Source organism: Solanum lycopersicum, chromosome 3 (genome assembly GCF_036512215.1).
Source record: "Solanum lycopersicum chromosome 3, SLM_r2.1".
NCBI lineage: Eukaryota > Viridiplantae > Streptophyta > Magnoliopsida > Solanales > Solanaceae > Solanum > Solanum lycopersicum.
The window spans coordinates 60,820,165-60,843,089 of record NC_090802.1 but is presented as its reverse complement, the minus strand read 5'-3'; the positions used below and the strand labels follow the sequence as shown (position 1 = coordinate 60,843,089).

The 22,925-nt window shown below is 31.8% G+C and overlaps 4 protein-coding genes across 5 annotated transcripts; 2 read left to right on the top strand and 2 right to left on the bottom strand.

Annotated features, from left to right (window-relative positions):
- The first annotated feature begins 3,987 nt into the window (after positions 1-3,987).
- LOC101254182 (uncharacterized) lies at positions 3,988-5,507 on the top strand. Its single transcript, XM_004236086.5, has 3 exons — positions 3,988-4,617; positions 4,706-4,851; positions 5,090-5,507. The coding sequence occupies exons 1-3, from the start codon at positions 4,290-4,292 to the stop codon at positions 5,177-5,179; spliced, it is 564 nt and encodes a 187-aa protein (XP_004236134.1). The 5' UTR covers positions 3,988-4,289; the 3' UTR covers positions 5,180-5,507.
- A 2,816-nt stretch (positions 5,508-8,323) lies between these two features.
- On the bottom strand, positions 8,324-12,511 carry LOC101248005 (pentatricopeptide repeat-containing protein At2g20540-like). Of its 2 annotated transcripts, none has more exons than XM_010320623.4 (2): positions 9,595-12,511; positions 8,324-8,800 (listed from the first exon to the last, which is right to left on the bottom strand). In XM_010320623.4, the coding sequence occupies exon 1, from the start codon at positions 12,105-12,107 to the stop codon at positions 10,443-10,445; it is 1,665 nt and encodes a 554-aa protein (XP_010318925.1). In that variant the 5' UTR covers positions 12,108-12,511; the 3' UTR covers positions 8,324-8,800; positions 9,595-10,442. The 2 variants fall into 2 exon arrangements, with proteins under 2 accessions (XP_010318925.1, XP_025885864.1); XM_026030079.2 differs by having other exon boundaries at positions 8,324-8,792.
- An 87-nt stretch (positions 12,512-12,598) lies between these two features.
- On the bottom strand, positions 12,599-14,948 carry LOC101254468 (LIM domain-containing protein WLIM1). The gene is made up of 5 exons (XM_004236087.5): positions 14,578-14,948; positions 13,568-13,664; positions 13,432-13,469; positions 13,226-13,315; positions 12,599-13,134 (listed from the first exon to the last, which is right to left on the bottom strand). Exons 1-5 carry the CDS (start codon positions 14,713-14,715, stop codon positions 12,928-12,930), a joined length of 570 nt encoding a protein of 189 aa, XP_004236135.1. The 5' UTR covers positions 14,716-14,948; the 3' UTR covers positions 12,599-12,927.
- A 5,330-nt stretch (positions 14,949-20,278) lies between these two features.
- LOC101254776 (uncharacterized protein At5g50100, chloroplastic) lies at positions 20,279-22,873 on the top strand. Its single transcript, XM_004236088.4, has 8 exons — positions 20,279-20,539; positions 20,620-20,753; positions 21,142-21,249; positions 21,419-21,475; positions 21,562-21,627; positions 21,710-21,770; positions 22,075-22,118; positions 22,580-22,873. Exons 1-8 carry the CDS (start codon positions 20,395-20,397, stop codon positions 22,616-22,618), a joined length of 654 nt encoding a protein of 217 aa, XP_004236136.1. The 5' UTR covers positions 20,279-20,394; the 3' UTR covers positions 22,619-22,873.
- The last annotated feature ends 52 nt before the right edge of the window (positions 22,874-22,925 follow it).

Genomic DNA, 22,925 nt, shown 5'->3' with positions numbered 1-22,925 from the left:
TATTGACACTTCATATGTACCTTCTTGTTTCTTTCCATTTTCCAACCACCAATCATATACTCTGTCCGTTTTTTAAAAAAAAAGATCTAGTTTGACTTGGAATAAAGTTCAAGAAAAAAGAACACTTTTTAATCTTGTGTTTCTAAACTGAAGTTATGTCACATGTACCAATATGTCCTTTTAATCTTGTGGTTTTAAACATGTCACGTGGAAAGTTAAAGTTAAAGTGTTGCAAAAAAAAAAGGGTCATTCTTTTTTAAACAGACTAAAAACAAAAATAGGTTCAATCTTTTTGAAACGGAGAAAAAACTATTTTACTTTAATTTTTTTTCATCATCACAAATGGAGGGGTTGTTACTTGTTTGTTGTTAGCTTGGTAAAATACCATAATAGACTCCATCACTTTTTACAATCATTCGAGAAATACAGCGACATATATCCACTAGATAGTATAAAGTGTACACAAATCTTATTCCTACCTCGTGTAGGTAGAGCGATTGTTTTAGAAACATCTCAAACACATATAAAAGAACATAAAAAGCTATCACATAGCATACGGTAAAAAAAGTATGCAAAATTGCTAATATTATTTGTCCTATGTGATGGGAAAAAAAAGTATGGAGTGTCAAACTATTACCGAGCCTAACCTGTTTTACGAAGGAAAAAATATATACGGAGTGTTGTCACCAAGCCTAACCTGACGAAAAGTAAGATAACACTTAACTATCTAGATAACTACCTCTATATCCAAATCCTTCAATATGATCTCCTTGGTGAACTGTATCGTATTATCTTATCACCTCTCCCTAATTAATACTTCTTAATTAAACCAACCTCGAACCAACCATCCATAGCCAACCTATCACTGCTTTTCAGCGTGGGGCCTCTCAAATATTTACTCCATATTTTATAAAAAATGGATATATAAAAAGCTAAATTTATCGACTAAAAATTCTGAATTCACTACACACGTATATAATAACTATATGGTCGACTAATTGATTGATCTTTTGTTTCGAATGGGACATTCACAAGGACGATAGATATATGTGGATCGATTGCAGCCATGCATGCATGAATACTCAAAACTTGTTATCATCCTCCTTGTCAATAGTCAAAAGAAAGTCTATTTTATCATTAATAATTTGCAACAAGCAATGAATTAATAAACTCGTTGAATCACAAGCATGAAGAAAACTAGCGCATGAGTGATGATTACAAATTAAAGAAGCCCATGTATTACTATTTCAAGTACTTAGATATAATTCATTTTTGTAAAAAAAAAGAAAGTTGCTCCACTATCATTTAAACAATTGATTGTTTATAACTTTCACAAGCGCCACTTCATATTTGAGATAAGCTCCAATCTGTCTTTCGTTGAATGTCATTGACTAAAACATGATAGAACTGGTTGACCACAGTGTCACTATTTCCTTCGTCTCAATTTATATTTCATATTTTTTGAATTTTGAGATTTAAATAACTCTATCTTTTATAGATATTAAAAATTTGAAAATTCCAAAGATAAATTCTCGATCAAACTTAAATTATATATCATCTGACTCGAAAAGTGTCACATAAATTGAGACAAAATGAGTAACTATTTTGGTCAAAACGTAACCTTTAATCTAGGTGGATCAGGCCAATGAATTCCAATTTCAGCATGCTTTCTTCATTCTCACATTTCCACAAGTCTTAAGGTTCATTTTTTGTTGAATTCTGACGAGTTTTTAGGATGACAGCTAAGAAAATAAAATAAATATTATATCTTAGATGATAAAATGGTTTTCAGAATTTGTCTCCATCGACATCAATTGATGAAATTTATATTATATGATATGGAACCAAGTTGAAGCGACATGATAATTATCTCTATAATTTAAGGTTTATGTTTTCTGTTACGGTATATACAGTTTACATGTAAAATTCTACTTCTTGGTGAAATAAGAATGCACGTTAGCCTAATCCATAAAATATTATTTTTTTTAGAAGAACAAAATTTTGATTGTTGACTCAAAATTGATTGTTAGATATGAAGTCTTGGTTTGTTGGTATGATATCAATTTCATACATTCTTAGATAGAGAAAATGATAGAAGCTGAATTAAACTTATTTGAGAAACCTTTTATTAAAGAAAGACATGAGCAACCAACAAATATATATTCAACGCGGAGGAGTTAGAATCTTTATTAAAAAATTATCGAAATATAAAAAAGAAAAATACGATAAATATCAATTAATTAACAGTATTCATCAATTATATATAGCTTTCATTAATATTTAGTGTCTAACAGTACTCATCAATTATATATAGCTTTCATTAATATTTAGTGTCTTACTTTTATCTCGTAAAAATAGAGATATTATTTTCAATATATCCTCGATATAAATAAGATGGGCAAAAGGAAAAAAAGAGTTTTATATTATTGTATGCTTCTTTTAAGGGAAGCAAAAATGGAATTGGGTCAGAAAAGATAACAAAGGTTGCTGAGTGAAAAAAAAAAAAGTTGATTACGACCAAAAACAGTGTTCATATTTGCACGAGCAAAGATATATATAAAAAAAAAGAGAGATTAGACGAAATTATTTTTTAATTCACTTTACCCTTACTACAAGAAAAAATTATTATTATTTTTTAATAAAAAAATATGTTATGTATAGGATTCACACGCGACAAGCACTTATGAGGGTTGTTTGGATGTGGTGCATGCTTCTTGTGTGGATTGTTGTTATCATGAGATAACTCTTCCTATTATTTTCACTTGAAATTTCACGTTTTTAGTTTTTGTTTTGTTTGGTGAGTCATGCCAAACATCCCCTATCGTCTCCATCAATTTTCTCATTTCTCTTTCTTTATTTACCCACCTTTGTACTTATTGCGTGCACTTCAATCCCCAAGGTCAAATATATATATTCCATTTTTTCTTCTTAAGTATATTTTAATCGCTTTAATTTATAAAACAAATTATATTTTCACTTGATTCATTTTTATACATTAAGAAAGAATATTATTTTAAAAAGAGTGTGAAGAATTAATAAATATAAATAATTATATCATTGATAAGTGTATTTTAAAATATAAATATACCTCGAGTGATATTGTTGAAATCTTTTTCTAAACGCCAAATATACATTAATAAGACGTATAATTAAATCGAAGTCTCAAGCTAATATTTATGAAGTAAGAAATAAAATTTAAATATTTTATTAATTTAATGAATATGCTTATTTTAAAAGCAATACGATATTCATAATCTTTAACTTTTAAATTCACTTTATATTTATAAATTAAATTATGCTATTTATATAATATATAATAAATTATTGATTTTATTAGTTGTTTCAAATAGAATAAAAATTTAAAATATAAAAAACAGTGTCACGTGAAGAGAAGTGTAGGGGAGGAATAGTAGTATCCTGTTGTTACCGGCTATTTTGGATAAGAATATATTTGGTGTTCAATTTGAAGGAAGCAGGTGGAAGTTGGCGCGTCAGCTGAGTTGATAAAATAAAGCAGTAAATCGAAGCATAGTGGTAAAAAACTTTAGCAGTAGAATGACGTAAAGCATTGTGTTTACGTGATAAAATAGCAAAACCTTCATATCCTATCCTTTTTTGTTTATTTTCATCTCTCTATCGTGACTAATTAAAATTGTGATAAACACAGAAAATATTCGTTAAATTTAAATCAACTATCGAATATTATTAAGAGACAGCAAAAGAGCAACACTTTCTCATTATTCACATCACTTCCTTTAATCACAACTCTACTGGGTGCAAAACAGCTGGTCCTTAAAATCTTCGTAAAACGTATCTTTCATTATTAAATTAAGCAGTTCGAAATTAATTAATTAAATTCTTATTAAAATTAAATTAAACGAATTATCAAATTTATTTTTGAACTATCTACTTAGCTTAACTTTGACTCACCGTCTAAAAAGTCGGCCACACACAATACATTCACCGTCACTACTCTTTAGTAAACATGATTTTCATTACTTCACTTATTAAATACGTTTGAATCAGTTACGGGATAAATTCTAATTTATTGATTATTAGTTAAAATTAATTTAATTTTCAAATAAACTTGAAATTACTTTAATTTTATTTACAAGAATATACGTTACATTACATATATGGGAGTGGTGGGTGGGGTCAGTTAGTGGGTGAGTGTGGCTATAAAGAGACCCCTGTTGTGCTTCGTTATCTCCCTTCACTGCTACTTCTTCTTCTCCACAAAAATACTTTTTTAGAGGAAAAAAAAAGGGCTTTCAGTAAATTGAGAGAGAATGGGCAACTGCCAAGCCATTGATAATGCCACTTTGCTTATACAACACCCAAGCGGTAGAGTTGATAAACTCTATTGGCCTGTTACTGCTAATGAAATCATGAAGATGAATCCAGGTCATTATGTTGCTCTTCTTCTTACCACCACCACCTTGTGTCCGCCCACTAATCCTTCTTCCGCCACCGCTTCCACCGCCAAAAAAACGGACAGCGCGACGAGTAATACTAGTGGAACTAATACTATGCCAGTTCGTATAACGCGTATTAAGCTTCTCAAACCGACGGATACGCTTGTTCTGGGTCATGTTTACAGATTAATTACTACTCAAGGTTAGTGCTATATCTTCGAATTTCTGGTTAATTGAGGAGGAACGAACTAATTTAGTGTAGTTAATTACTGAGTTTTATAATTATGCAGAGGTGATGAAAGGATTATGGGCTAAGAAATATTCGAAGATGAAGCAGCAGCAATTAGAATCCGGTGACAGGAGTAGGGAGAAATCAACGAATTCACACTCTAATAATGGAGTTATTAGAAGATCTGATTTTGATAACTCCAAACAGGTGATTATTTTTTTTTCAAACCAAACTTTCAATTTCACCTGATTCTGAAGATGAGAAGAAATGATGAAAGAAGAAGATAAAATAATAATGAAAAGTTCGGCTTTGTTTTTTTTTTTTCTGACTTTCAAAAATACAGAGAACAAAAAAAATTCGAGGAATTATACTATTGTTGCATAGAGAGTGTTGATACAAATTTGTTCATTATTTAATTATGTGAATGTAATTTCTTTTTTTCCAGGTGAAACAAGAAAAGCATAGGAGTTCAACTGGTGCAAAACCAAGAACATGGCATCCCAAACTTCACAGCATATCTGAAGCTACAAGCTGAGATAAATAAATTTGATTCTACTATTTTGATTTGTGTTTTGAGATTGTGGAGTAATTGAAGGACAAAATCACCTCCACCAGGAAAACAAACAACAGATTGGGTAGTTTTTCCTCATCAAATTAGAGTTAATTAATGACATGTACAGCAAATATGAGGAAGTAAAACAAAAAAAAAAGACAAAAAAACTCACATCATCCCTCAACTTTTGTAATCATTTGGGAAGGCCTTCTTTAATTGAAAATCATTGTGGGCTTTGCAAGGATCGGAGCAACAAATTTTGTTTCAATTAAATAATTTGGAGTCTAATGGACTTCCAACGTTAAATGAATTACTCCATATTATCTGCGTTCGACTAAATCAGTCATACAATTTAATCAAATTCGCTTCTTTATTTTTAAAATTTTAGCTGTGTGAATAATAATACTAAAAAGATGGAACTAGTAATTTAAGACGTTTGAAAGTGAATTCAATAGGTAACTAGTTGTACTGTTCCTTTTGAATAGCTATTTTTGTTGTCCTCTCAATTTTGAAGTTTTTGATTTTTATGGAAGTTTCAACCTTTATAGACTATACATGAGTACTTATGATTGTGGATATTATTTAATTGATTTTTTGTACTAGTTGAAATTTGAGCAATCTTATAAGTTAAGCTTTTGATCTCACATAGTAATGTAATTTTTTCACTCATCATAGTCAAAAGTTCCAAAGGTACAGTTGGAGTTATCTTCAAGAATTTGGACACCCATATCATGTTAGCGTTTTCATTCCGTTTTATTTGATTTATCAAAAACAATCCTTCTATTTGTACAGTACAAATAATAAATTGTGTGTATTTTCTATTCATTTTTATATCGTATGTATGAATTACAATTTACACAAGAGTACGTTGTTGTTTGTTGTTAATAGTATAAATGACAAGTTTTACCCATTCTATTTCATACTACACTTGCTAGGAGCATTATAAGGGCTATCTTTTCATTTTGCCTCTCTTCTTTTTTTTTTTGGTTGGGTGAACTACTTTCAACTCAAGTTGAGTACATTTTCTCCTCCTTGCCCCAAATAAAACATAAAAAAAAGGGTAATCCAAAATTTTACCCAACAATCATAGAAGTATAAATAGTTGCTCCTAGGAATTAAAAATCATGAGGAGAGGGAGGGGGTATACTAGTGATATAATTCATGAGTGCGCAATGCTTTTAATAAAATCCAACTTTTGTAGCAAAAAGTGAACACACAAATGAGAGAGAAAGAATAGAGCAAATGGAAAAAGGTAAAGAGTAAAGATATTAAGTAATTGAGAGTGAAGGTATGAAGAAAACACACAAAAGGAAACAAAAAAGACAGCAAGCAAAAAGTATACTATATGATATATGCATGCGTGCATTATTATTTGGTAGGATATGCTGAGCTTCATCTATATAAATCATATATCCTTATGAATGCTTTTTCATTTGCCAAATGAATGGGGCCTTGTTCTAGTCAAACGTCATAGTATATTATTACTATGAATTATTCATCAAAAAACAAACACATTACCCCATAAAATGCTATACCTATCTAATCATTCCTACGTAGGCTAATCAAATTTATAGACCTTGGTGGGTGGGTTCCCTACTAAGAATGCTTCTTATAAGTCTTCATGGGATAAATCATGTAGTAGATTGATAACGAACCTAGGAGTTGAATTATTGTTAAAGAAATAAAACTCGTTAAAAAGGTACGGATGGTTTAAATCATATTATTTATCCTTTCACCGACTCTTCAACATTTGATGCGTTAATAATTTAATATGGAAGTCCAACATTAAAATGAAAATCGGGATGAGTCCTATACTTTTATCTTAGGTCTAATTCAATCTCAAAAGCTGACCGATATGAAATATCTTCGCAATTATCCTATGGGTGGCCTTCAATTGCTAGATTGAATCAGATCTCTCAGTCACCCGATAATATCATGCTTGTAATATTTTAAAAATTTACCTATAACAAAGTTGGGTTAATAATATCAATAACTTCGTGTAAGCTTTCAAATATTTACACTACTAGTAGGGAGTAGAACTTTAATTAAATCAACTATCTTCTTTCAAATTGTGCAACTTTTTTATACTTTCAGATCACTTGATAGGTAATTGCTCGTAATTATTATATCTATGATAAATGAAATTACTAGTAACTTTAAAATTAAGTAAGACAAACGACATTCTAAGAAAGTTAAAATTGCACCGATGGTTTAAATTTTTCATCATATTAATTATCAGTGGATATAAGTTAAAAAAAAATTCTAAAAAATGGAAGGTTATTGCCAAATTTGGGACTTTTTATTTTGTAATTGTAGAAAATTTTTCAATTCTCTATCATATCAAGTTCCTCAATTACTACTTAAATGGTTTCAGAATGGCCTACAAGACGACAATAATAATAATATATGGTATATTCAGTATGATCTCATATGAAAAAATTATTTAAAAAATACAAAAGAATTATTTCATCTCGCAGAGATCTAGGAAGAAATTTCAAAAATTCCTTTAGTTGTTATGATACTTTCACGTATTATTTGGCACATTATACAAAACGATAAGGGCAACCTATTTTCCCATGATGACGCCCTGTTCCACAAACTTAATATACTAATCACTATCTTAACAAATAATAGCAGCAATAATTTCAAAAAAACAACAATTCTTTTACTTAATATTCCACAGGCAGGCATCACTAAGATTATTTTAGGTTCCACTAAGAAAAGAAACCCCATTAGGTAGCATAAAACCATAATCAAATTTGCCACCTTTAATATGGTTTAAACAAGTTAAAAAATACTCTTTAACATAATGTGATATTATCTGTTTTGCATCATCAAAAATATATCAACATCTCATTATATGTAACTTGTCTTTTTGTCGTATGAAACTTTTGTTCGCACGCCCAACTAACATGATATAATGGTCCTGTTTTTATTGAATAAGCTACATTCTATAAACCCCACTGTGCAAAGAAAAAACTATTCTCAGATGCTAATTCAAGTGGGGAAAGTAATTTGCTTAATCATTATATGGCTTACGGCCTGCGGGGTATCTATAAAGTGTATAATAGTATACTAAAGTAGCTAGCATTCTTTGTGACAGGTATAATGAAATGGGACAGCAACTGATGAGCAAATTTTTAAAAAATATATTCTAGTAATAATGCTTTGTTCATTTTTGACTTAAAGCAATCATTTCAGTCTTCTTTTGTTGCACTGGAATAAGCCTACATGTGCATAATGTAATCCCTTTCTTCTAGTTTCCCCACAAAGCCATTTTAGATCCTTCTTTAATTTCTTTAACATTTCCCAGCTATCACCCTATTCCCTACACTACTTATTGGAGAAAACAAAAGATAGCTTTTCAAAATTGGCTCTTGTGAAATGGTAGTCCAAATATATCATCGTTTTGATTCAATATTGGTTCAAACACTTCTCTTTTCCGCTTTTTCTTCAACGTCTTTACTTTCAGCTGTTGTGATAAAGTAAAAAGGTAAGAGTGGTACCATTTGGAGAGAAATTTAGCCAGCTCTGCCACTGGTTCTAGACCACAGGAACTTGGGCAAATCGAATCCAGATAGCGGCATTGATGTACCTGTGGTCCTAACAAAAAAAAAATGTGGAGATCATATCTATTAGTAGGACCTTCATTTCATTTGCAATTTTCTAATCTAAGATATGAAGAGAACTCATAGTAATTACTAAGCAGCAAGTACGACTATTTTGCATCTTCTACGTATGTAACTTTTCCACCTATCATTTCAGTGGTACCAGAGAATGATGGTAATGTTATGAAAGGTGAAGGTCCATTAATTTTGGTAAACCAATGCAAGTCCCTAACAATTATCTGTAATTTTTGTCCAATTGTCCTCTTGAAATCCAATTAAGACATTTACTTTAAAACAAAGGGAGCAATATCTCAATATGTAAGGTAGCAAATGTTGCGACTAGGCAGCCACATGCCCTTGACCCCTAGATACTTTATAGGAAATCATTTACTGGAATTTAGAGACCAGAGACCACAAAAGAAAGAGCTTCAACGTTGTGGTCTCGATATAAACAAGACATTCTAATTTAAAACATCACTCAGAAATTTCTTATATCATGCCTGAAAATTTGTGATGAATACACCTTGAGAACATCTGATCAACGTCATGACAGACCAGAAAATTTATAGTTGGCTTTTGAGATGGTCTAGAATGGGACAAGTACTGCAGATTAAATAAGGTTATTTGAGATGGATGCAGAAAATCAACAAAAATATATCAAGAACTTATGCCACAAATGATTAAAGTGTGATACAAAAGATGAAATGAGTCTGCAAGAAACATCAAGACAGAGAGAGAGAGAGAGAGCATAAAACAAATAAAGTGCACACATTTTCATTGATTACTTACAAGGAGAATGAACTCGATACATCCATGGATTCCTGGAAAGAAGCAAAAGCATATCTGAAGAGGAATGCAGAAAATGACACAGAAGACATGAGATTAAGTTCAACTGTTCAGGGGACTCATAAAACAGTCGGACTGTGAACCATTGTCACTCGTTAGGCTTCCCACTATAATTGATTTGTAGGAGCTCCAGCCCTCTCTACTTCCACTGTTGTGTAGTTCTGTGTATAATTTGAATACCAGAACATCCTTCCATCCCTCGTTCAATCTGATATACCGGTAAACTCATACAATTGAAAAATCCATCATCTCTATAGAGGTTAACTTTCTGCTGCACCTTAAGCATGAGACCTCATATCAAAAGCAAATTCTTCCGTTGGCTGGTATAGTAGATTCCAAATCATTAACAGAAAAACGAAAGGAAGCTGACACTTGAGATTAACAAGATTAGGAACCTCAGACTTTAAATCTATTCTGTAAAGTTAAAACCTAAAAGCAGAACAGCCTTACAGATCACAATCTGCTACAAACAATGCTCAACATTATTTACAGGTTTGAGTGCTATTTCCCGGAACTGACTACTATGAGTAGTCATCATAAAAATTCTTCTTCTAAAAGTATAAAAATCAGAAGCAGCCAATAAAAGATGGACCTCTCAGTCATAAATTTTAGAAATGGACTTCAATTATGATTGACAGTTGCAACAAGGTATGCCAATTTAAGTCTCAGAAACAGATTCATGGAACCAAACGCTAAACTCTAGCTTTTCACCAAGAAAAACTGCTGCTTCCTCATTCTCTCGAATGTATGCATGGTGTTAACTGTTAGCAATAATGCATTCTAGGAAAGCATTATCCAAAATTCTTTAATTTAATTAAGACTTCCAAAATCTGTGGGCGTAGCTTATCAGCAACGCGAAACTCATGAACAACACCACTCACCTCAATCCAACTACATCCAATGTCTGATTGGGTCTTTCTCTGACCCATTGCATTCCTCACCTCAGAAACTTTCTCCCAGTTGCCTAGAGATGCATACATATTAGAAAGAAGTACCTCACTTCCACTGGGTCCATCAGAGTTAAGCTTTTGTATAAAATTTATAATGCTGTTACCAAGGAAAATATTACGATGGATTCTACAGGCACTGAGCAAAGCCCTCCATATGACTATATCAGGTTTTATGTGCATGTTCTTTACAACTCCAAGTGCCTTTTCCATGTATCCAGCACGGCCAAGTAAATCAACATAACAACCATAGTGCTCAATCTGAGGTTTAATGCCCCATAAGTTCTCCATGTTATAGAAGATTGAAGAACCCTCTTCCACCAGACCTGAATGGCTACAGGCATTAAGCATCCCTATAATAGTCACTTCATTTGGATTAACATTTGCATCTAACATCCTGTTAAACACGGTTAAGGCATGATCACCAAGCCCGTGATATGATAACCCTGATATCATACTTGTGAAATTGTGTACATCAGGTCTTGGAATTCTATTGAAAATCAATCTTGCAATGTCTATTCTACCACATTTTGCATACATGTCAATGAGAGCAGTAGACATATTTGAACTGTCACGAATTTCATTCCTCTTAATATAAGCGTGAATCCAATTTCCCTGTTCTAAGGCCCCAAGATTAGCACAAGCAGACAGAGCACAAACAAGAACAGCCTCATTAGGCCTTACCTTATCCTCAACGGAGCCTAACATTTCATTCAAATAGAGAAGTACCTCCATATACCTTCCGTTTCCAGCAAAACCCGATATGATAACAGCCCAAGAAACATCATTTCGCACTGGCATCTTATAAAAGATTTCACAAGCCTGATACATCTCACCATTATTTGCATACCCACATATCAAACTAGTCCAAGAGAACACATCTCTATCGGCTATTCTATCAAACACTTTGTATGCATCATCTGTAATCTTGAAAACCGAATACATATTAATCAACGAATTGCCCACATATAAGTTTGATTCAAGCCCATTTCTCACCACCAACCCATGAACAATTTTTCCATGTACAAATGATTTTTGATGGGCACATGACGTAACAATAAAAGTGAACGTGTACTCGTCCGGTAAAACCCGAATGGGGTGGTCTAAATTCAAGAGTTGGCGAAAAAGACTGAAACTTTCTGAAGAATTTTGGAGTTTGCAGTATACTCTTATCATCAGATTCCATATTAGAATCGGGGGTGAAGACAGAGGATGGTGAAGAAACAGAAATCTTGCTGAGGTAACTTCCTTGATATGCAGATAACAGTGAATCAGAGAATTAACTATAGAAGCAGTTGATGAGAGTTCTTGTGTGAGTATTTGGGCATGTATTTGCTTCAGTTGAGATTTAGGTGGGCGTTGATGTAGCAATTTACACAATTCTTTTCGAGTAATGTGAATTTTGTCTTGAAAGACGGCGGCAAAAGTGGCTGTTGAAGAATAACAGATTCGACATTTGGGCTTAATAACAGTCAAGTGTTTGGCTTTACGCCATGAAAGAAAACGCATTTGAAGTTTCACAAAAGAAACTGGTGATCAATTGGGAGTCTCCGCTCTATATATTCAGATCTCTGCACCAAGTGTTTTCTTTTTTTCTTCAAATTTACAAAATCTCCAAAATTGAGTTATGTATAGGTTTGAGTTACATTTTGACCTAAATGGGGATGAAATATTATTACCAGATAGTTTGATAGGATATTTCAGATTTCAATTTTTGGTCAGGTCGACAAATAAGTTATAATGTATCTTTAAAAATCGAACAGGTTGAGCGAGTTACTAAAATATAGATTGATTTTGCTGTAGGTATACATTACTCTTTTTAAATTTAAACTTTACGAGTCCCCCATCCATGGCTCAACACTTATAGTATCATGGCTAATACAGAGAAGTGTAAAACAGAGTTCAATGGCTATGCCTTTTTTCTCTGTTACCTTTTAATGAGCATAACGTGGATTAGCAACTGAGCACAAGTAGTTGAAAGAAAATGCAATAAAGGGAACTGAAAAAATTGAATTTTCTTATTTTATGAGCCAAGGGAAGTGATAAAAAAATCACTCCAACTTCCAGACAACCACAAGAGCAATCACATTGCACAAACTTTAGGCAAAACTATTTGATTTATCAAGTAAAACACACACCAAGATAAAAAGAAAAATGAAGTAAAACTTTGTTGACTCTCTCATGAAAACATCACATACAGGCATTGAAAATAACCCCTCTTGTATATATATATATATGTTTGACCTCTGCACCTGATTCAGGCCAGAAAGCCGACTCTCGATGTTGTATTGCAAACTCACACGAAAATGAAAGCTTTTATGGAAGGAACTCATGCTTTTCCATTTTCAATCACCCCTTTAATCTTCTCATGATCTTCCATGTGGCTGAAGTTACCTCGTTGCTTGAAGAGTTGCGTATGATGGTGCCTACAATAGAGTTTATGATCATGTGCCACATAATTCGATGGACTGATTACACAACCCCCGTGGCTACATTTGAAACAAGGCCTGTGGTACGAAGTGCCATCAACAGCTACCTGTGAAATAGCAGTAAACCATTTAAGTATCTACGTAGACCTTCATTGTTTTCCACTAATTACTACTACATAGAAAAGAATATGTCACTACCTTTTCCAGGGGGTAGACGGTTTTCTTGCACGCAACACATTTATCTTGAGTTCCACCAAACAAAGCTGAAACTTTGTTGTTTGCTTGTGCCTGGGGAAATTGATAATACAATACAAGTGAGATCAACAGGTAAAAAGAACAGAATGGTATATGCTCAAGGGATCATCGATGATCTTGACATTAGAAATCAATCAAATATGGAGTACCTTATCAAGAGATCTTTCCTTGACTGTTCTTGGACCCCCTGCAAACAATATATCGAACAAGTGAAAACAAGCTTCAAAGGAATAAGTGAAGCAAAAATGACTTATAAGAAATATCCAGCTTGGTAGCTCTAGTAACCTTCAAAACTCTTGTTCAGGCTTCCAGTCATTTTAAATAGTTGATCAAAGTGAGGTCTGCAGTATAAGACTCCTTCATAGGAATTGTAGTTACCTAGCTGCAGAAGTTGAAAAATGACGAGGATTTTAAAATCAACCTATCTGTTTTATGGATGGACAAAAAAAGGCACGGAAATGATGATAAAGATACATGAAAATGTAGCTGACATCGTACAATTAGTCAACCTAAACTACATGACGTTGTAAGTGATATAAATAGGTTATGGTCCAGCCAAACTGGACGAAGATGAGCCTACCAATACCATTCTTCGGGTAGAATGGACCATTACGGATAGGCACAGCTACAAATTTCAACAAAAACCAAGGGTGATTCTGCAACAGCTTGCAAATTAGCTGTTGATTTGAGTGCATGATTTCTAAATTAGAAGATAACAAGCTGAACAGGCTGTTTTAACTGCTCAACCAGAGAGTGAAGGCCAAAGTTTGTACATTAAGTGTCTGAGTTTTCGTTTCAATAGATCCAGAAAAATGCAAGTACTTGGGCAATCGAAGAACTAATCAAAATTCAGAATTGAAGAAATCTTGGTTCACCCTTTATACTATCTTTTCAAAAATAAAATAGATCTTCCTATTCAAGTTTTAACTAATAGAAGAATCAGTATCATTACGCTATCATTGGTGGCCGAATCAAATTTTTCACCAGAGCACTTCAAAATAAATCCATAAATAAAGAAGTCGAGCGTATTCAACATCTACTATTTATACCTAAAAAATTATAATCTTAACCTCATGTAGGTTTCCATATGAATCGTTGTACCCAGTAACCACGTCACTCTGCCCGTGGGTGCATATATATAAGTTAAAACTATGTAAAATGAACCATAGTATATGAACGATTATAAACAAGCATAAACATTCACTTTTTAACAAAACCAAAATAAAATTAAAGTTGATCACAGATGATGTGAATTAGTCCATATAAAAGAGGATTTAGAAATGAAGTATTATGACCTTAAGAGTACCCTTGCAATGATTGCATCTGAAACAAGCCTTGTGATAGACTCTGCTGTCAGCCTTAAGTTGATCCACCAAGTAGACAGTTTTCTCACAGGCCTTACACTTCTGTGTTGTCCCTCCAAAAGTTGCCATTCCTTTTTCTTTTTCTGCAGATAGATCGATCGATCGATTCAATAAAGAATAAACAGATGCAAACAGTCTCTAATTAAGTCTTTGAAGTTGAAAATTTGGGTAATTTAGAGGTCAGAGAAGAAGTGCGGGCGTGTTGAAGTAGTAGCAGCGGACAAGCCTTTTCAAATATTGGCTGTCCACATTGTGGGCTCTAATTAATGCTAATTAAAATTCATGTTTGCTAATTTGTAGGGAATTTGACCAAACACGCGTCTATCGTTTATAGGGGGATTCTGCCTTTCTCACCCCTAACTAAAGTTTACAGTTAACTGTATCGCTGCATTTACTACTCGCTGTCAAAATTTTTATAGTGAGTGAGACATACCACGTCATACTTTATTGATTTATTAGTGTTTGTGTAATCACACGTTTTTTTTTTTTAATTTAAAATTGATTTCATTGCAAAATTTAAAACTGATTTCATCGTCTTTGATATTAAATTGAACACACTTAACCTAGTATAGCTCGATATATATATATGACTCAGCCATTATAAATATTATGCATACGGATGTTTTAATCTTATATAATACAAATAAGCTTATCTCGTGTCTGGTACTGCATGGTTCCACTCTGCAAGAATTCCGAATCAGTCTCTTGAAGTTCATCCTTTTCATCGTAAAGAGGATCCGCTCAAAACTGACCAGTACAAAACCATGTGATCTGTCCTCGTTTACGTACCCATTGGCACTAGCCTAACGCCTTACATGAAAATTTTTCTCCTCCTTTTGTTTAGATTAAAAAGTGTATACATGAATTTGGAAGTAGACATTTTGCCAGCTGCCAATGGAACCGTTGTACCTTAAAGTTTGTCTCTCTTTGAAGGACAAGCCTTTCTGTTAACGTATGATATATTGCAGCGGGTCAAACCGTCCAACTATTTGACACATCATGTGAAAATCAAAATTGTTTAATTACTTTCTATTTATGATTTAAATTCGATTCATAGATCATCTTAATTACGTTACTGCAAATATTTAGAAATAATTCAAAGAGAAAATGGAAGTTTTCATACTAGTTTTATATCTCTTTAATATTTTTTTTCCTGTTAATTTTATTAAATTGGACAAGACAGAAATGCAAGTAGAGAAATACAGCTCATTCTCAATCATATTCTGCAAAAAAAAATAATCCCACTTTTACTTTCTTTTTATTGCATAGACTTTACTTTTTTGTTTTTTGATATTCATATTTTTGTTTCATTCATCACATAAAGCGAGGAGTCGTTGAATTAATGATTGTTTTATGGGATATCCCGGCCAATGAATGAGACTTTCTCTTTATTTATTTTTCTTTTTCTCCTTTCTACATTTTTCTCATTACTTATGTTTAATTATATATATTTTCTTCCTTGTCAATTAAAGAAATAACAAGAAGACACCACATTGGGACAACTAATTATTCTCTGATCTAATACTCCCTTCCCTCAGTTCGGTAATGTTTGTCATGGTTTCTATTTTTAAAGTCAAATTATAAAACTTTGACTAACATTTTAAGGTGCATTTTTTCATCATATTAATATGAAAAATTGTATTTTATAGTACTTTTCATATAATTTTAGAATATCTAATTTTTTTATTTAAAAGTATCGAATTAATGTAATTTAATTTATCTTTAAAAATCAGTCAAATTGACTTTTGATAAGCACAACATGACAAACATTTCTGGACGGAGGGAATACTATTTTGAATTGATTCCACCTTTAAAATAACTATATGAAATATAGAATATTCATCATATTAATATGAAAAAATTGTAATTTATAGTACTTTTCATATAGTTTTAAAATATCTATTTTTTTGGTTAAAAGTATCAAATTAATGTAATTTAATTTACCTTTAAAAATTAGTCAAATTGATTTTCGATAAACGTAACATGACAAACATTTTTTGACGGAAGGAGTATCTATTTTGAATTGATTCCACCTTTAAAATAACTATATGAAATATAGAATAATTATCCTAAGAAGAATGGAGCCATGATAACATAATCTTAAAGTTTGTCAAATGATCAATTTAACTCAACCCAATATGTAACTTTTAGTACATAATTTATGTTTAAGTTAAAAATATATAAAAAGGAATCTTCAAATTGTAGACGGACAATTAAAACAACTATCTAATTAATAGAATCAGATATTGATAAATCAAATAAATAAATAAATAAATAAGGTAAAATGAAAATTATATAGTGATTCACGGAAAGGAATCTAGAACCATAAGCCAAAAAAAATTGTTATAATTGTTTGTATTTAATATAAACTCATAAATTTAAAATTAATTAAAGTTAATATAGGGCATATATACACCAAGTGGGAGTACGTACGATTATGCTTTCATCATTTCAATAATGTAATATACCTAATTAAAGTATCCATCGAGGTTAGGTAATGTGGATTAATCCATTTAAATACTTATGTGTTTAAACGTGGGACACAACACAAGGGTGCATTCTTGTACTATTTTAAATTTTCATCTTAATAAATAAAATATAATTAAAAGAACATTATATCGAGAAAATTTCATAAATAGTGAAGATGTAAAATCTAATAGACCTCTTTAGCTAGATTTACATATTTTGATACAAAATATGAACCCCCTATATAACTATTTTCTTTAACTATAACCATTTTTTATAATTATGTTAAGCTATAACATAATTAACTACTCTATATTAGCTTGTAGTGTACTTTCCCTATATAGAAAATGAACTTATGGAAGTATATCAATAAAATTCAAAAGTCATTTTTTATAAACAAAAATTAACCGAAATAAGTAAGCATAAGAACTCGAAATTGTACATAATAATATACTAAAATCATTCTATGTATACTAGAGGGTAGTTTCAATAAACAATTTATCTATGCAATAATTCATATCAGTTTTGATAATGGGGAATAATTCAAAAGGCACAGATGTGAATGCTACTTTATAAGTGAGATTTTTGGAAAAGTTAAAGCCAATCATAAATGAAAAAAAAAAACATTTCATTTTCAATTATTCTTTTATGAAAAGATTATCGCATCATCTGCATTTAGAGCTGTCAAAACGAATCAGTTCAATCCTTTCCTGCCCAAGCCTTGCAGCCCGAAGTATTTAATGGGCTGAGGCGAACTGAGCCTCTATTTCAAAGGGCTATCAAATGATTAACTCGATCTAAACCTAGAAGGGTCAAGAACTGGAGCAGACCAACCCTTTCTTTTAGTCAAATCAAACAACAATATTATTTTAATAATTCTAAATAAAATCTATCAATGAATATTTAAAAAAATAATAATAGTAATCTCGTAAGTAAATATTAAATAATATCTGAAAAACAAACTAGTAAACTAAAGGACATTTCTCACTAAAGTATTTTGTTGAATGAATCAAGAAACTAATTAGCTGTTCTAGCCATAAAAGAATCTCTCACATATCACATAAAAAGTGTTTACTACTAAGTCTTATATTCAAAATTAAATAATAAAAAAATTCATTAAGTAAGCTCCTTAGAAAAACTCCACAAACACTTATTAAAACAATATCTATAATAATCATATATGTTATTATAAGGGGGAATATTTTAAGTTTAAAGTTAGATTACGAAAATACCCTTCACCAATTTTTTAAATTAAAAAGTTATTTACTAATTTTTAAAATTAAATAAATAATGACAATTAAACTAGACCAAATACATGATTAGATGTTCCAACTTATCATTTTCCATTTCCTAATGAATTTGATTGTTAAAACTTTTTAGCTTCTACCATTAAACACATTCATGTACAAACCTTTCATGTACTTAATTTCTCCTTTTATAAATTGGACAAAAAATATTAATCCACCAAACTTTGTTTTCATCATCTTTAGTTCTTCTGTCACGAGTATTTTTTATTGGTCACTATTGTTCTTATTGATTTGTGCCTTCGTTCATTTTTTATCTTCATGGTTATTGGAGAAACACATAATCTAATAGTTCTTATAATATTCTTTTATTGGTCACTATTTTTCTTATTAGTTTGTGTCCTTCATTCATTTTTTTTTTATTTTTAATGATTGTTGGAGTATTTAATTATATCCCAAGAAATTTCAGTTTGGGGCTTAGTTCTAGCCTTACAAATTACTCATCACTCACCAAAAAAATTGTTGATATTTAAGTTCTAGGCAAAAAGTAAACACCAAAAAAAGTTTATTTTATATGCACAAAAAAATATAAAAGTACGTCAGACAATGTCAAGCAATTTTATATCTTGGACTTATATAAATTATAACAGAAACAGAGGTTAAACGTACAAGGCACATTTTCAGAACTAGTATTAATTAATAAAAGCTAAAAACATTACAGAAAACTCATATTTAAATATTAATTTATATTGAGCAAATAACTAGTTATACATAGATAAATATTAAAAGAGATAATTGTTACATGTAAAAATTGTTCTCTTAGTAGAAAGGAGATAACAATAAAACGTATTCTACTTCTACAGTTGTATAGTGAGAGGCTACATTTAGGTTTTCTAGTTTTTCATTTTTATTTTTTTAATGTTTATTTTAATTAAAATTAAATAATTTGGTCTATGGGACGACTCCAATTCGACCACGATCAGGCCTCAAGGGCTAAGAGCCTATATGGGTTAGGCTTATAACCCCGATTTTAAATGGATTTAAATTTTTTTATCCAAATCCTATTCCAATAATGGATTGAATTGGATCGCCCCCATAGACTAAGCCTTCATATGTGCATTATATAAGTGACATTATATGTGACTAATTCTAAATTTTTTGTTTTGTTTACAGTCGATAACCTACTTATGATTCTTTTACAATTTTGTATGAATTTTTTGTTTTGTTTACACTCAACAACTTAGTCACAGTTTTAACAATAAACGTTTGTATAGCTTGACGATTGTTTGCACTTTGCTTAGTTTATTTACAAAATAAATATCCCTCTATTTATACTACACACTCAGTTGGTACAGTGTAAATAATTTTTCAATGTACAAGTCTCTACATATTTTTACAAATTAGTCTCTCTTCTAGAATTTTCTATAACTCTAAAGCTTTCCAGGAAATGTTATAAAGTTATTTTAAAACTTTCTCCAAGACTCTAGATCATTTCCACTAATTTTTATACAAGTGATGGGTCATAACATCAGTAAAAACACCTTCAAGTTCTAACATATTTTGCCACGTGAACAATAGTTTTTAGTTTTGACCTTATAAGTTTTGCTCAAGTGATGAATCAGAATAAAAAATTCAAGGCCATTTTTTTTTTTCAACATCATTGGCCTTAATTGGAAACCAAGTAAAGTGAGGAGCCATATGTATGTATTGGCCTTTTTCATCGTACCGGATTGAAGCCCTTAATGGATCTGAGCCCAAACATTTTTTCTTTTGAATTTGATTAATCGATGGGCAGAGAGTGAGCGTAATCACTTATATTAACAGAAGATGACCAATCAAACATCATTGATCCTGTATAATATTATTAATTAAGAAATTACATTATACAAAAATACATTAATTAAAAATGTTGATGAAAAACAAAAATGATTTTAGTGAAGATGGAAGTGCCACGTAGGTGTGGCCGTTAACATGAACAAAAACAGACGACAGACTCTGTTCCATTCTCCTCCGTCACTTTTTTCTTCATTGCCAAAATATGCAAATGGCATTCAGAGCAGCATCGTCTCCTGTTTTTAGACGAGCCAATATATCTCTCTTCTCACTTCCTCCTTATATCACTACAAAATCCCCCTATTCTAAATTTCTTCCCAATCCAAACCCTAATCTGCTCAATCAACATGGTAAAAAAGTTTTCATTAGTCGATTTCTCTTTGCTTAATTCTTTACATGATCATTATGGTGAAACTTTGGTTAATTTCAGGACCAAGGTATTCAATTAGGGCAATTAGTGGAACAACTGTGGCACCCAACAAGGATATTAATGAAGAGAAATCTCCTGAAAACTGGAAAATTAAGATGCTTTACGATGGAGAGTGTCCCCTCTGCATGCGTGAGGTATATAGATTCCCTCTCTCTCTCCCTCCTGTGACACTTTTGTTTTTCGAGATTCTAACTATGTAAAGGTTGAGAAAAATTGCAAAGTAAACAAAAATTTTGATTTTAGAATATTGCAAACATATAATCTCATTTAACTTCAACATTAGTCAAATTGACTCTCGAATAGTATATAGAATCATATCAATTTGTCAGTTTTCTCCCTGTTTTTGTTTTGTGTACAGTTTTTCTTTCAAGTAATTATTGTAATGGATGATCAATAGTATTCCACTTACCTCTAGTGTGACTTGAACCCTCAATCTACTTGTTGATGGTGGAGGTGTTCAACCACTTGAACAGTCCTCACTGGTCGATGCTGCTTTATTATGAAGACGATTTTTTTTTTCAGGTTGACATGCTAAGAGAGAGGAATAAAAGTTATGGAACAATTAAATTTCTTGACATAAGTTCAGATGAATACCGCCCAGACGAGAATGAAGGCCTAGATTATGAGACGGTATGATCCTTAATTGCTTTGTATCTAGCGTAAGTTAAATCATTTATTAATTAAATACATCCATTTTAATTATCTAAATAGTACCTAATTTGAATTGCTCGAGCTCGCTTCTATTTTCTCACTTTTCACGAAGCAATAACTCTAGTGTGTATGTCACCATTTTTTTTAGGTTATGGGAAGAATACATGCTATACTATCAGATGGAACTGTGGTTACAGATGTTGAGGTGTGCCATAGTATTTGATACTTGTAATTTTCTCCTTCATATTTGAAATTTCACAATTTTTTTCTTCTCTTTTGTTACTGGTTTAGGCGTTTAGACGGCTGTATGAAGCAGTTGGTTTAGGATGGGTGTATGCAATTACAAAATATGAACCTGTAAGTCCTCTTCAATTCTTGATATGATATATAGTTGTGTCACACTAGTTGACATGTTCTCATGAAAGCTTGTGATTTGCAGATTGCAACTATTGCTGATGCTGTGTATGGAGTTTGGGCAAAATATCGTCTTCAAGTAACAGGTTAAATCCCATCTCATTTTATCTTCCAAATAACCTGTGTAAAAAAGCGTTGGAGACAACGAGCAGATGGATCTAGCTCATGTTGAACTCTTAATTCCCTATCTAGTTCACATGCATACACAAATTATAGACATCTATTTAAGTATATCACAATGTACAGTAGTATTTTGTTTCAGTTTCTTTAAGCAGTTTACATTCCATCTTATCAAGCATGTCATCATGCTGCACTTCAGAAAGCCATCCAATATATCTAATGGCTTATAGCCTTAAAAACAATTTCCTGAAGCTGTATTTCTTGTTACAGGTCGACCATCTTTAGAAGAAGTTCTGAAGGCACGAAGGAAGAAGGTGAGCTCTATAATGTCCCCTTTAAGCTAAGTTTTGTAGCTGTCATTGTTCATACCTTTTTGAAGGGTAGTGTATATGCATAATCATCACGAAAGACCTGTCGTTGTCCCTGCCAGTCAATGTATTTATCACACGAGTACCTTTCTCAGCATTTCAATTGATGTGCAGGCTGTCGTATTTATACTAGCTTCAGATCCGTGAGTAGTATTTGAACCTATTAGATACATTCAGTTTCTTTCACCTGTTAGTGTTGAAGAAAGTTCCAGTAGATTTTTGAATCTCATGCATGACACATGGAAATGTGTAATATAACATTTCCTACTGAGTTTATGTTCTTTTCCATACCTGATATAGATCCTTCAACGCATAAAGCATAACGTGGAGCATTTGTTTTCGTGTTTGATACATAGGATAGTCTACAGACAACTAAAATCTTACCTTTGTTGTTTCTTTGCATAAAGGAGGAAATGTGTAAGGACAGCAAGGCTTGCAAAATGTAGGAGTTCCTGAACCAGCAGGTGTTCATTAATGGAGTCAGATCTACTTCTACGCTCTTGCTGAGGCTGATATGGTGTAAAAATCCGGAAGACCTTACAGTTGCTTTAGTCTTTTTAGCAATTACTATAGAATTATATACAGAGCAGTTGTTTCGGATTGCAAGAATATAGCATATACTTGAGTATACAGAATCAACAGTGTAATAAGATACATTTTGTTTCTCTAAACTGATTCAATAAACGGGATTTAACACAAAAGGATTCTCTCTGTTGTTTTGAAAATCCTGCATACCTTGTCGTGTAATGTCAT

Bases quoted from the DNA above. Each gene is read 5' to 3' on its own strand.
- LOC101254182 (XM_004236086.5), top strand. From the start codon at position 4,290: ATGGGCAACTGCCAAGCCATTGATAATGCCACTTTGCTTATACAACAC. The intron at 4,618-4,705 runs GTTAGTGCTATA...ATAATTATGCAG, and splicing joins CAGATTAATTACTACTCAAG to AGGTGATGAAAGGATTATGG. The intron at 4,852-5,089 runs GTGATTATTTTT...CTTTTTTTCCAG, and splicing joins ATTTTGATAACTCCAAACAG to GTGAAACAAGAAAAGCATAG.
- LOC101248005 (XM_010320623.4), bottom strand. From the start codon at position 12,107: ATGCGTTTTCTTTCATGGCGTAAAGCCAAACACTTGACTGTTATTAAG.
- LOC101254468 (XM_004236087.5), bottom strand. From the start codon at position 14,715: ATGGCAACTTTTGGAGGGACAACACAGAAGTGTAAGGCCTGTGAGAAA. The intron at 13,665-14,577 runs GTCATAATACTT...CAACTTCTGCAG, and splicing joins ATTGCAAGGGTACTCTTAAG to CTAGGTAACTACAATTCCTA. The intron at 13,316-13,431 runs GTACTCCATATT...CAATTTCCCCAG, and splicing joins AGGAAAGATCTCTTGATAAG to GCACAAGCAAACAACAAAGT.
- LOC101254776 (XM_004236088.4), top strand. From the start codon at position 20,395: ATGCAAATGGCATTCAGAGCAGCATCGTCTCCTGTTTTTAGACGAGCC. The intron at 20,754-21,141 runs GTATATAGATTC...TTTTTTTTTCAG, and splicing joins GTCCCCTCTGCATGCGTGAG to GTTGACATGCTAAGAGAGAG. The intron at 22,119-22,579 runs GTGAGCTCTATA...CTTTGCATAAAG, and splicing joins TGAAGGCACGAAGGAAGAAG to GAGGAAATGTGTAAGGACAG.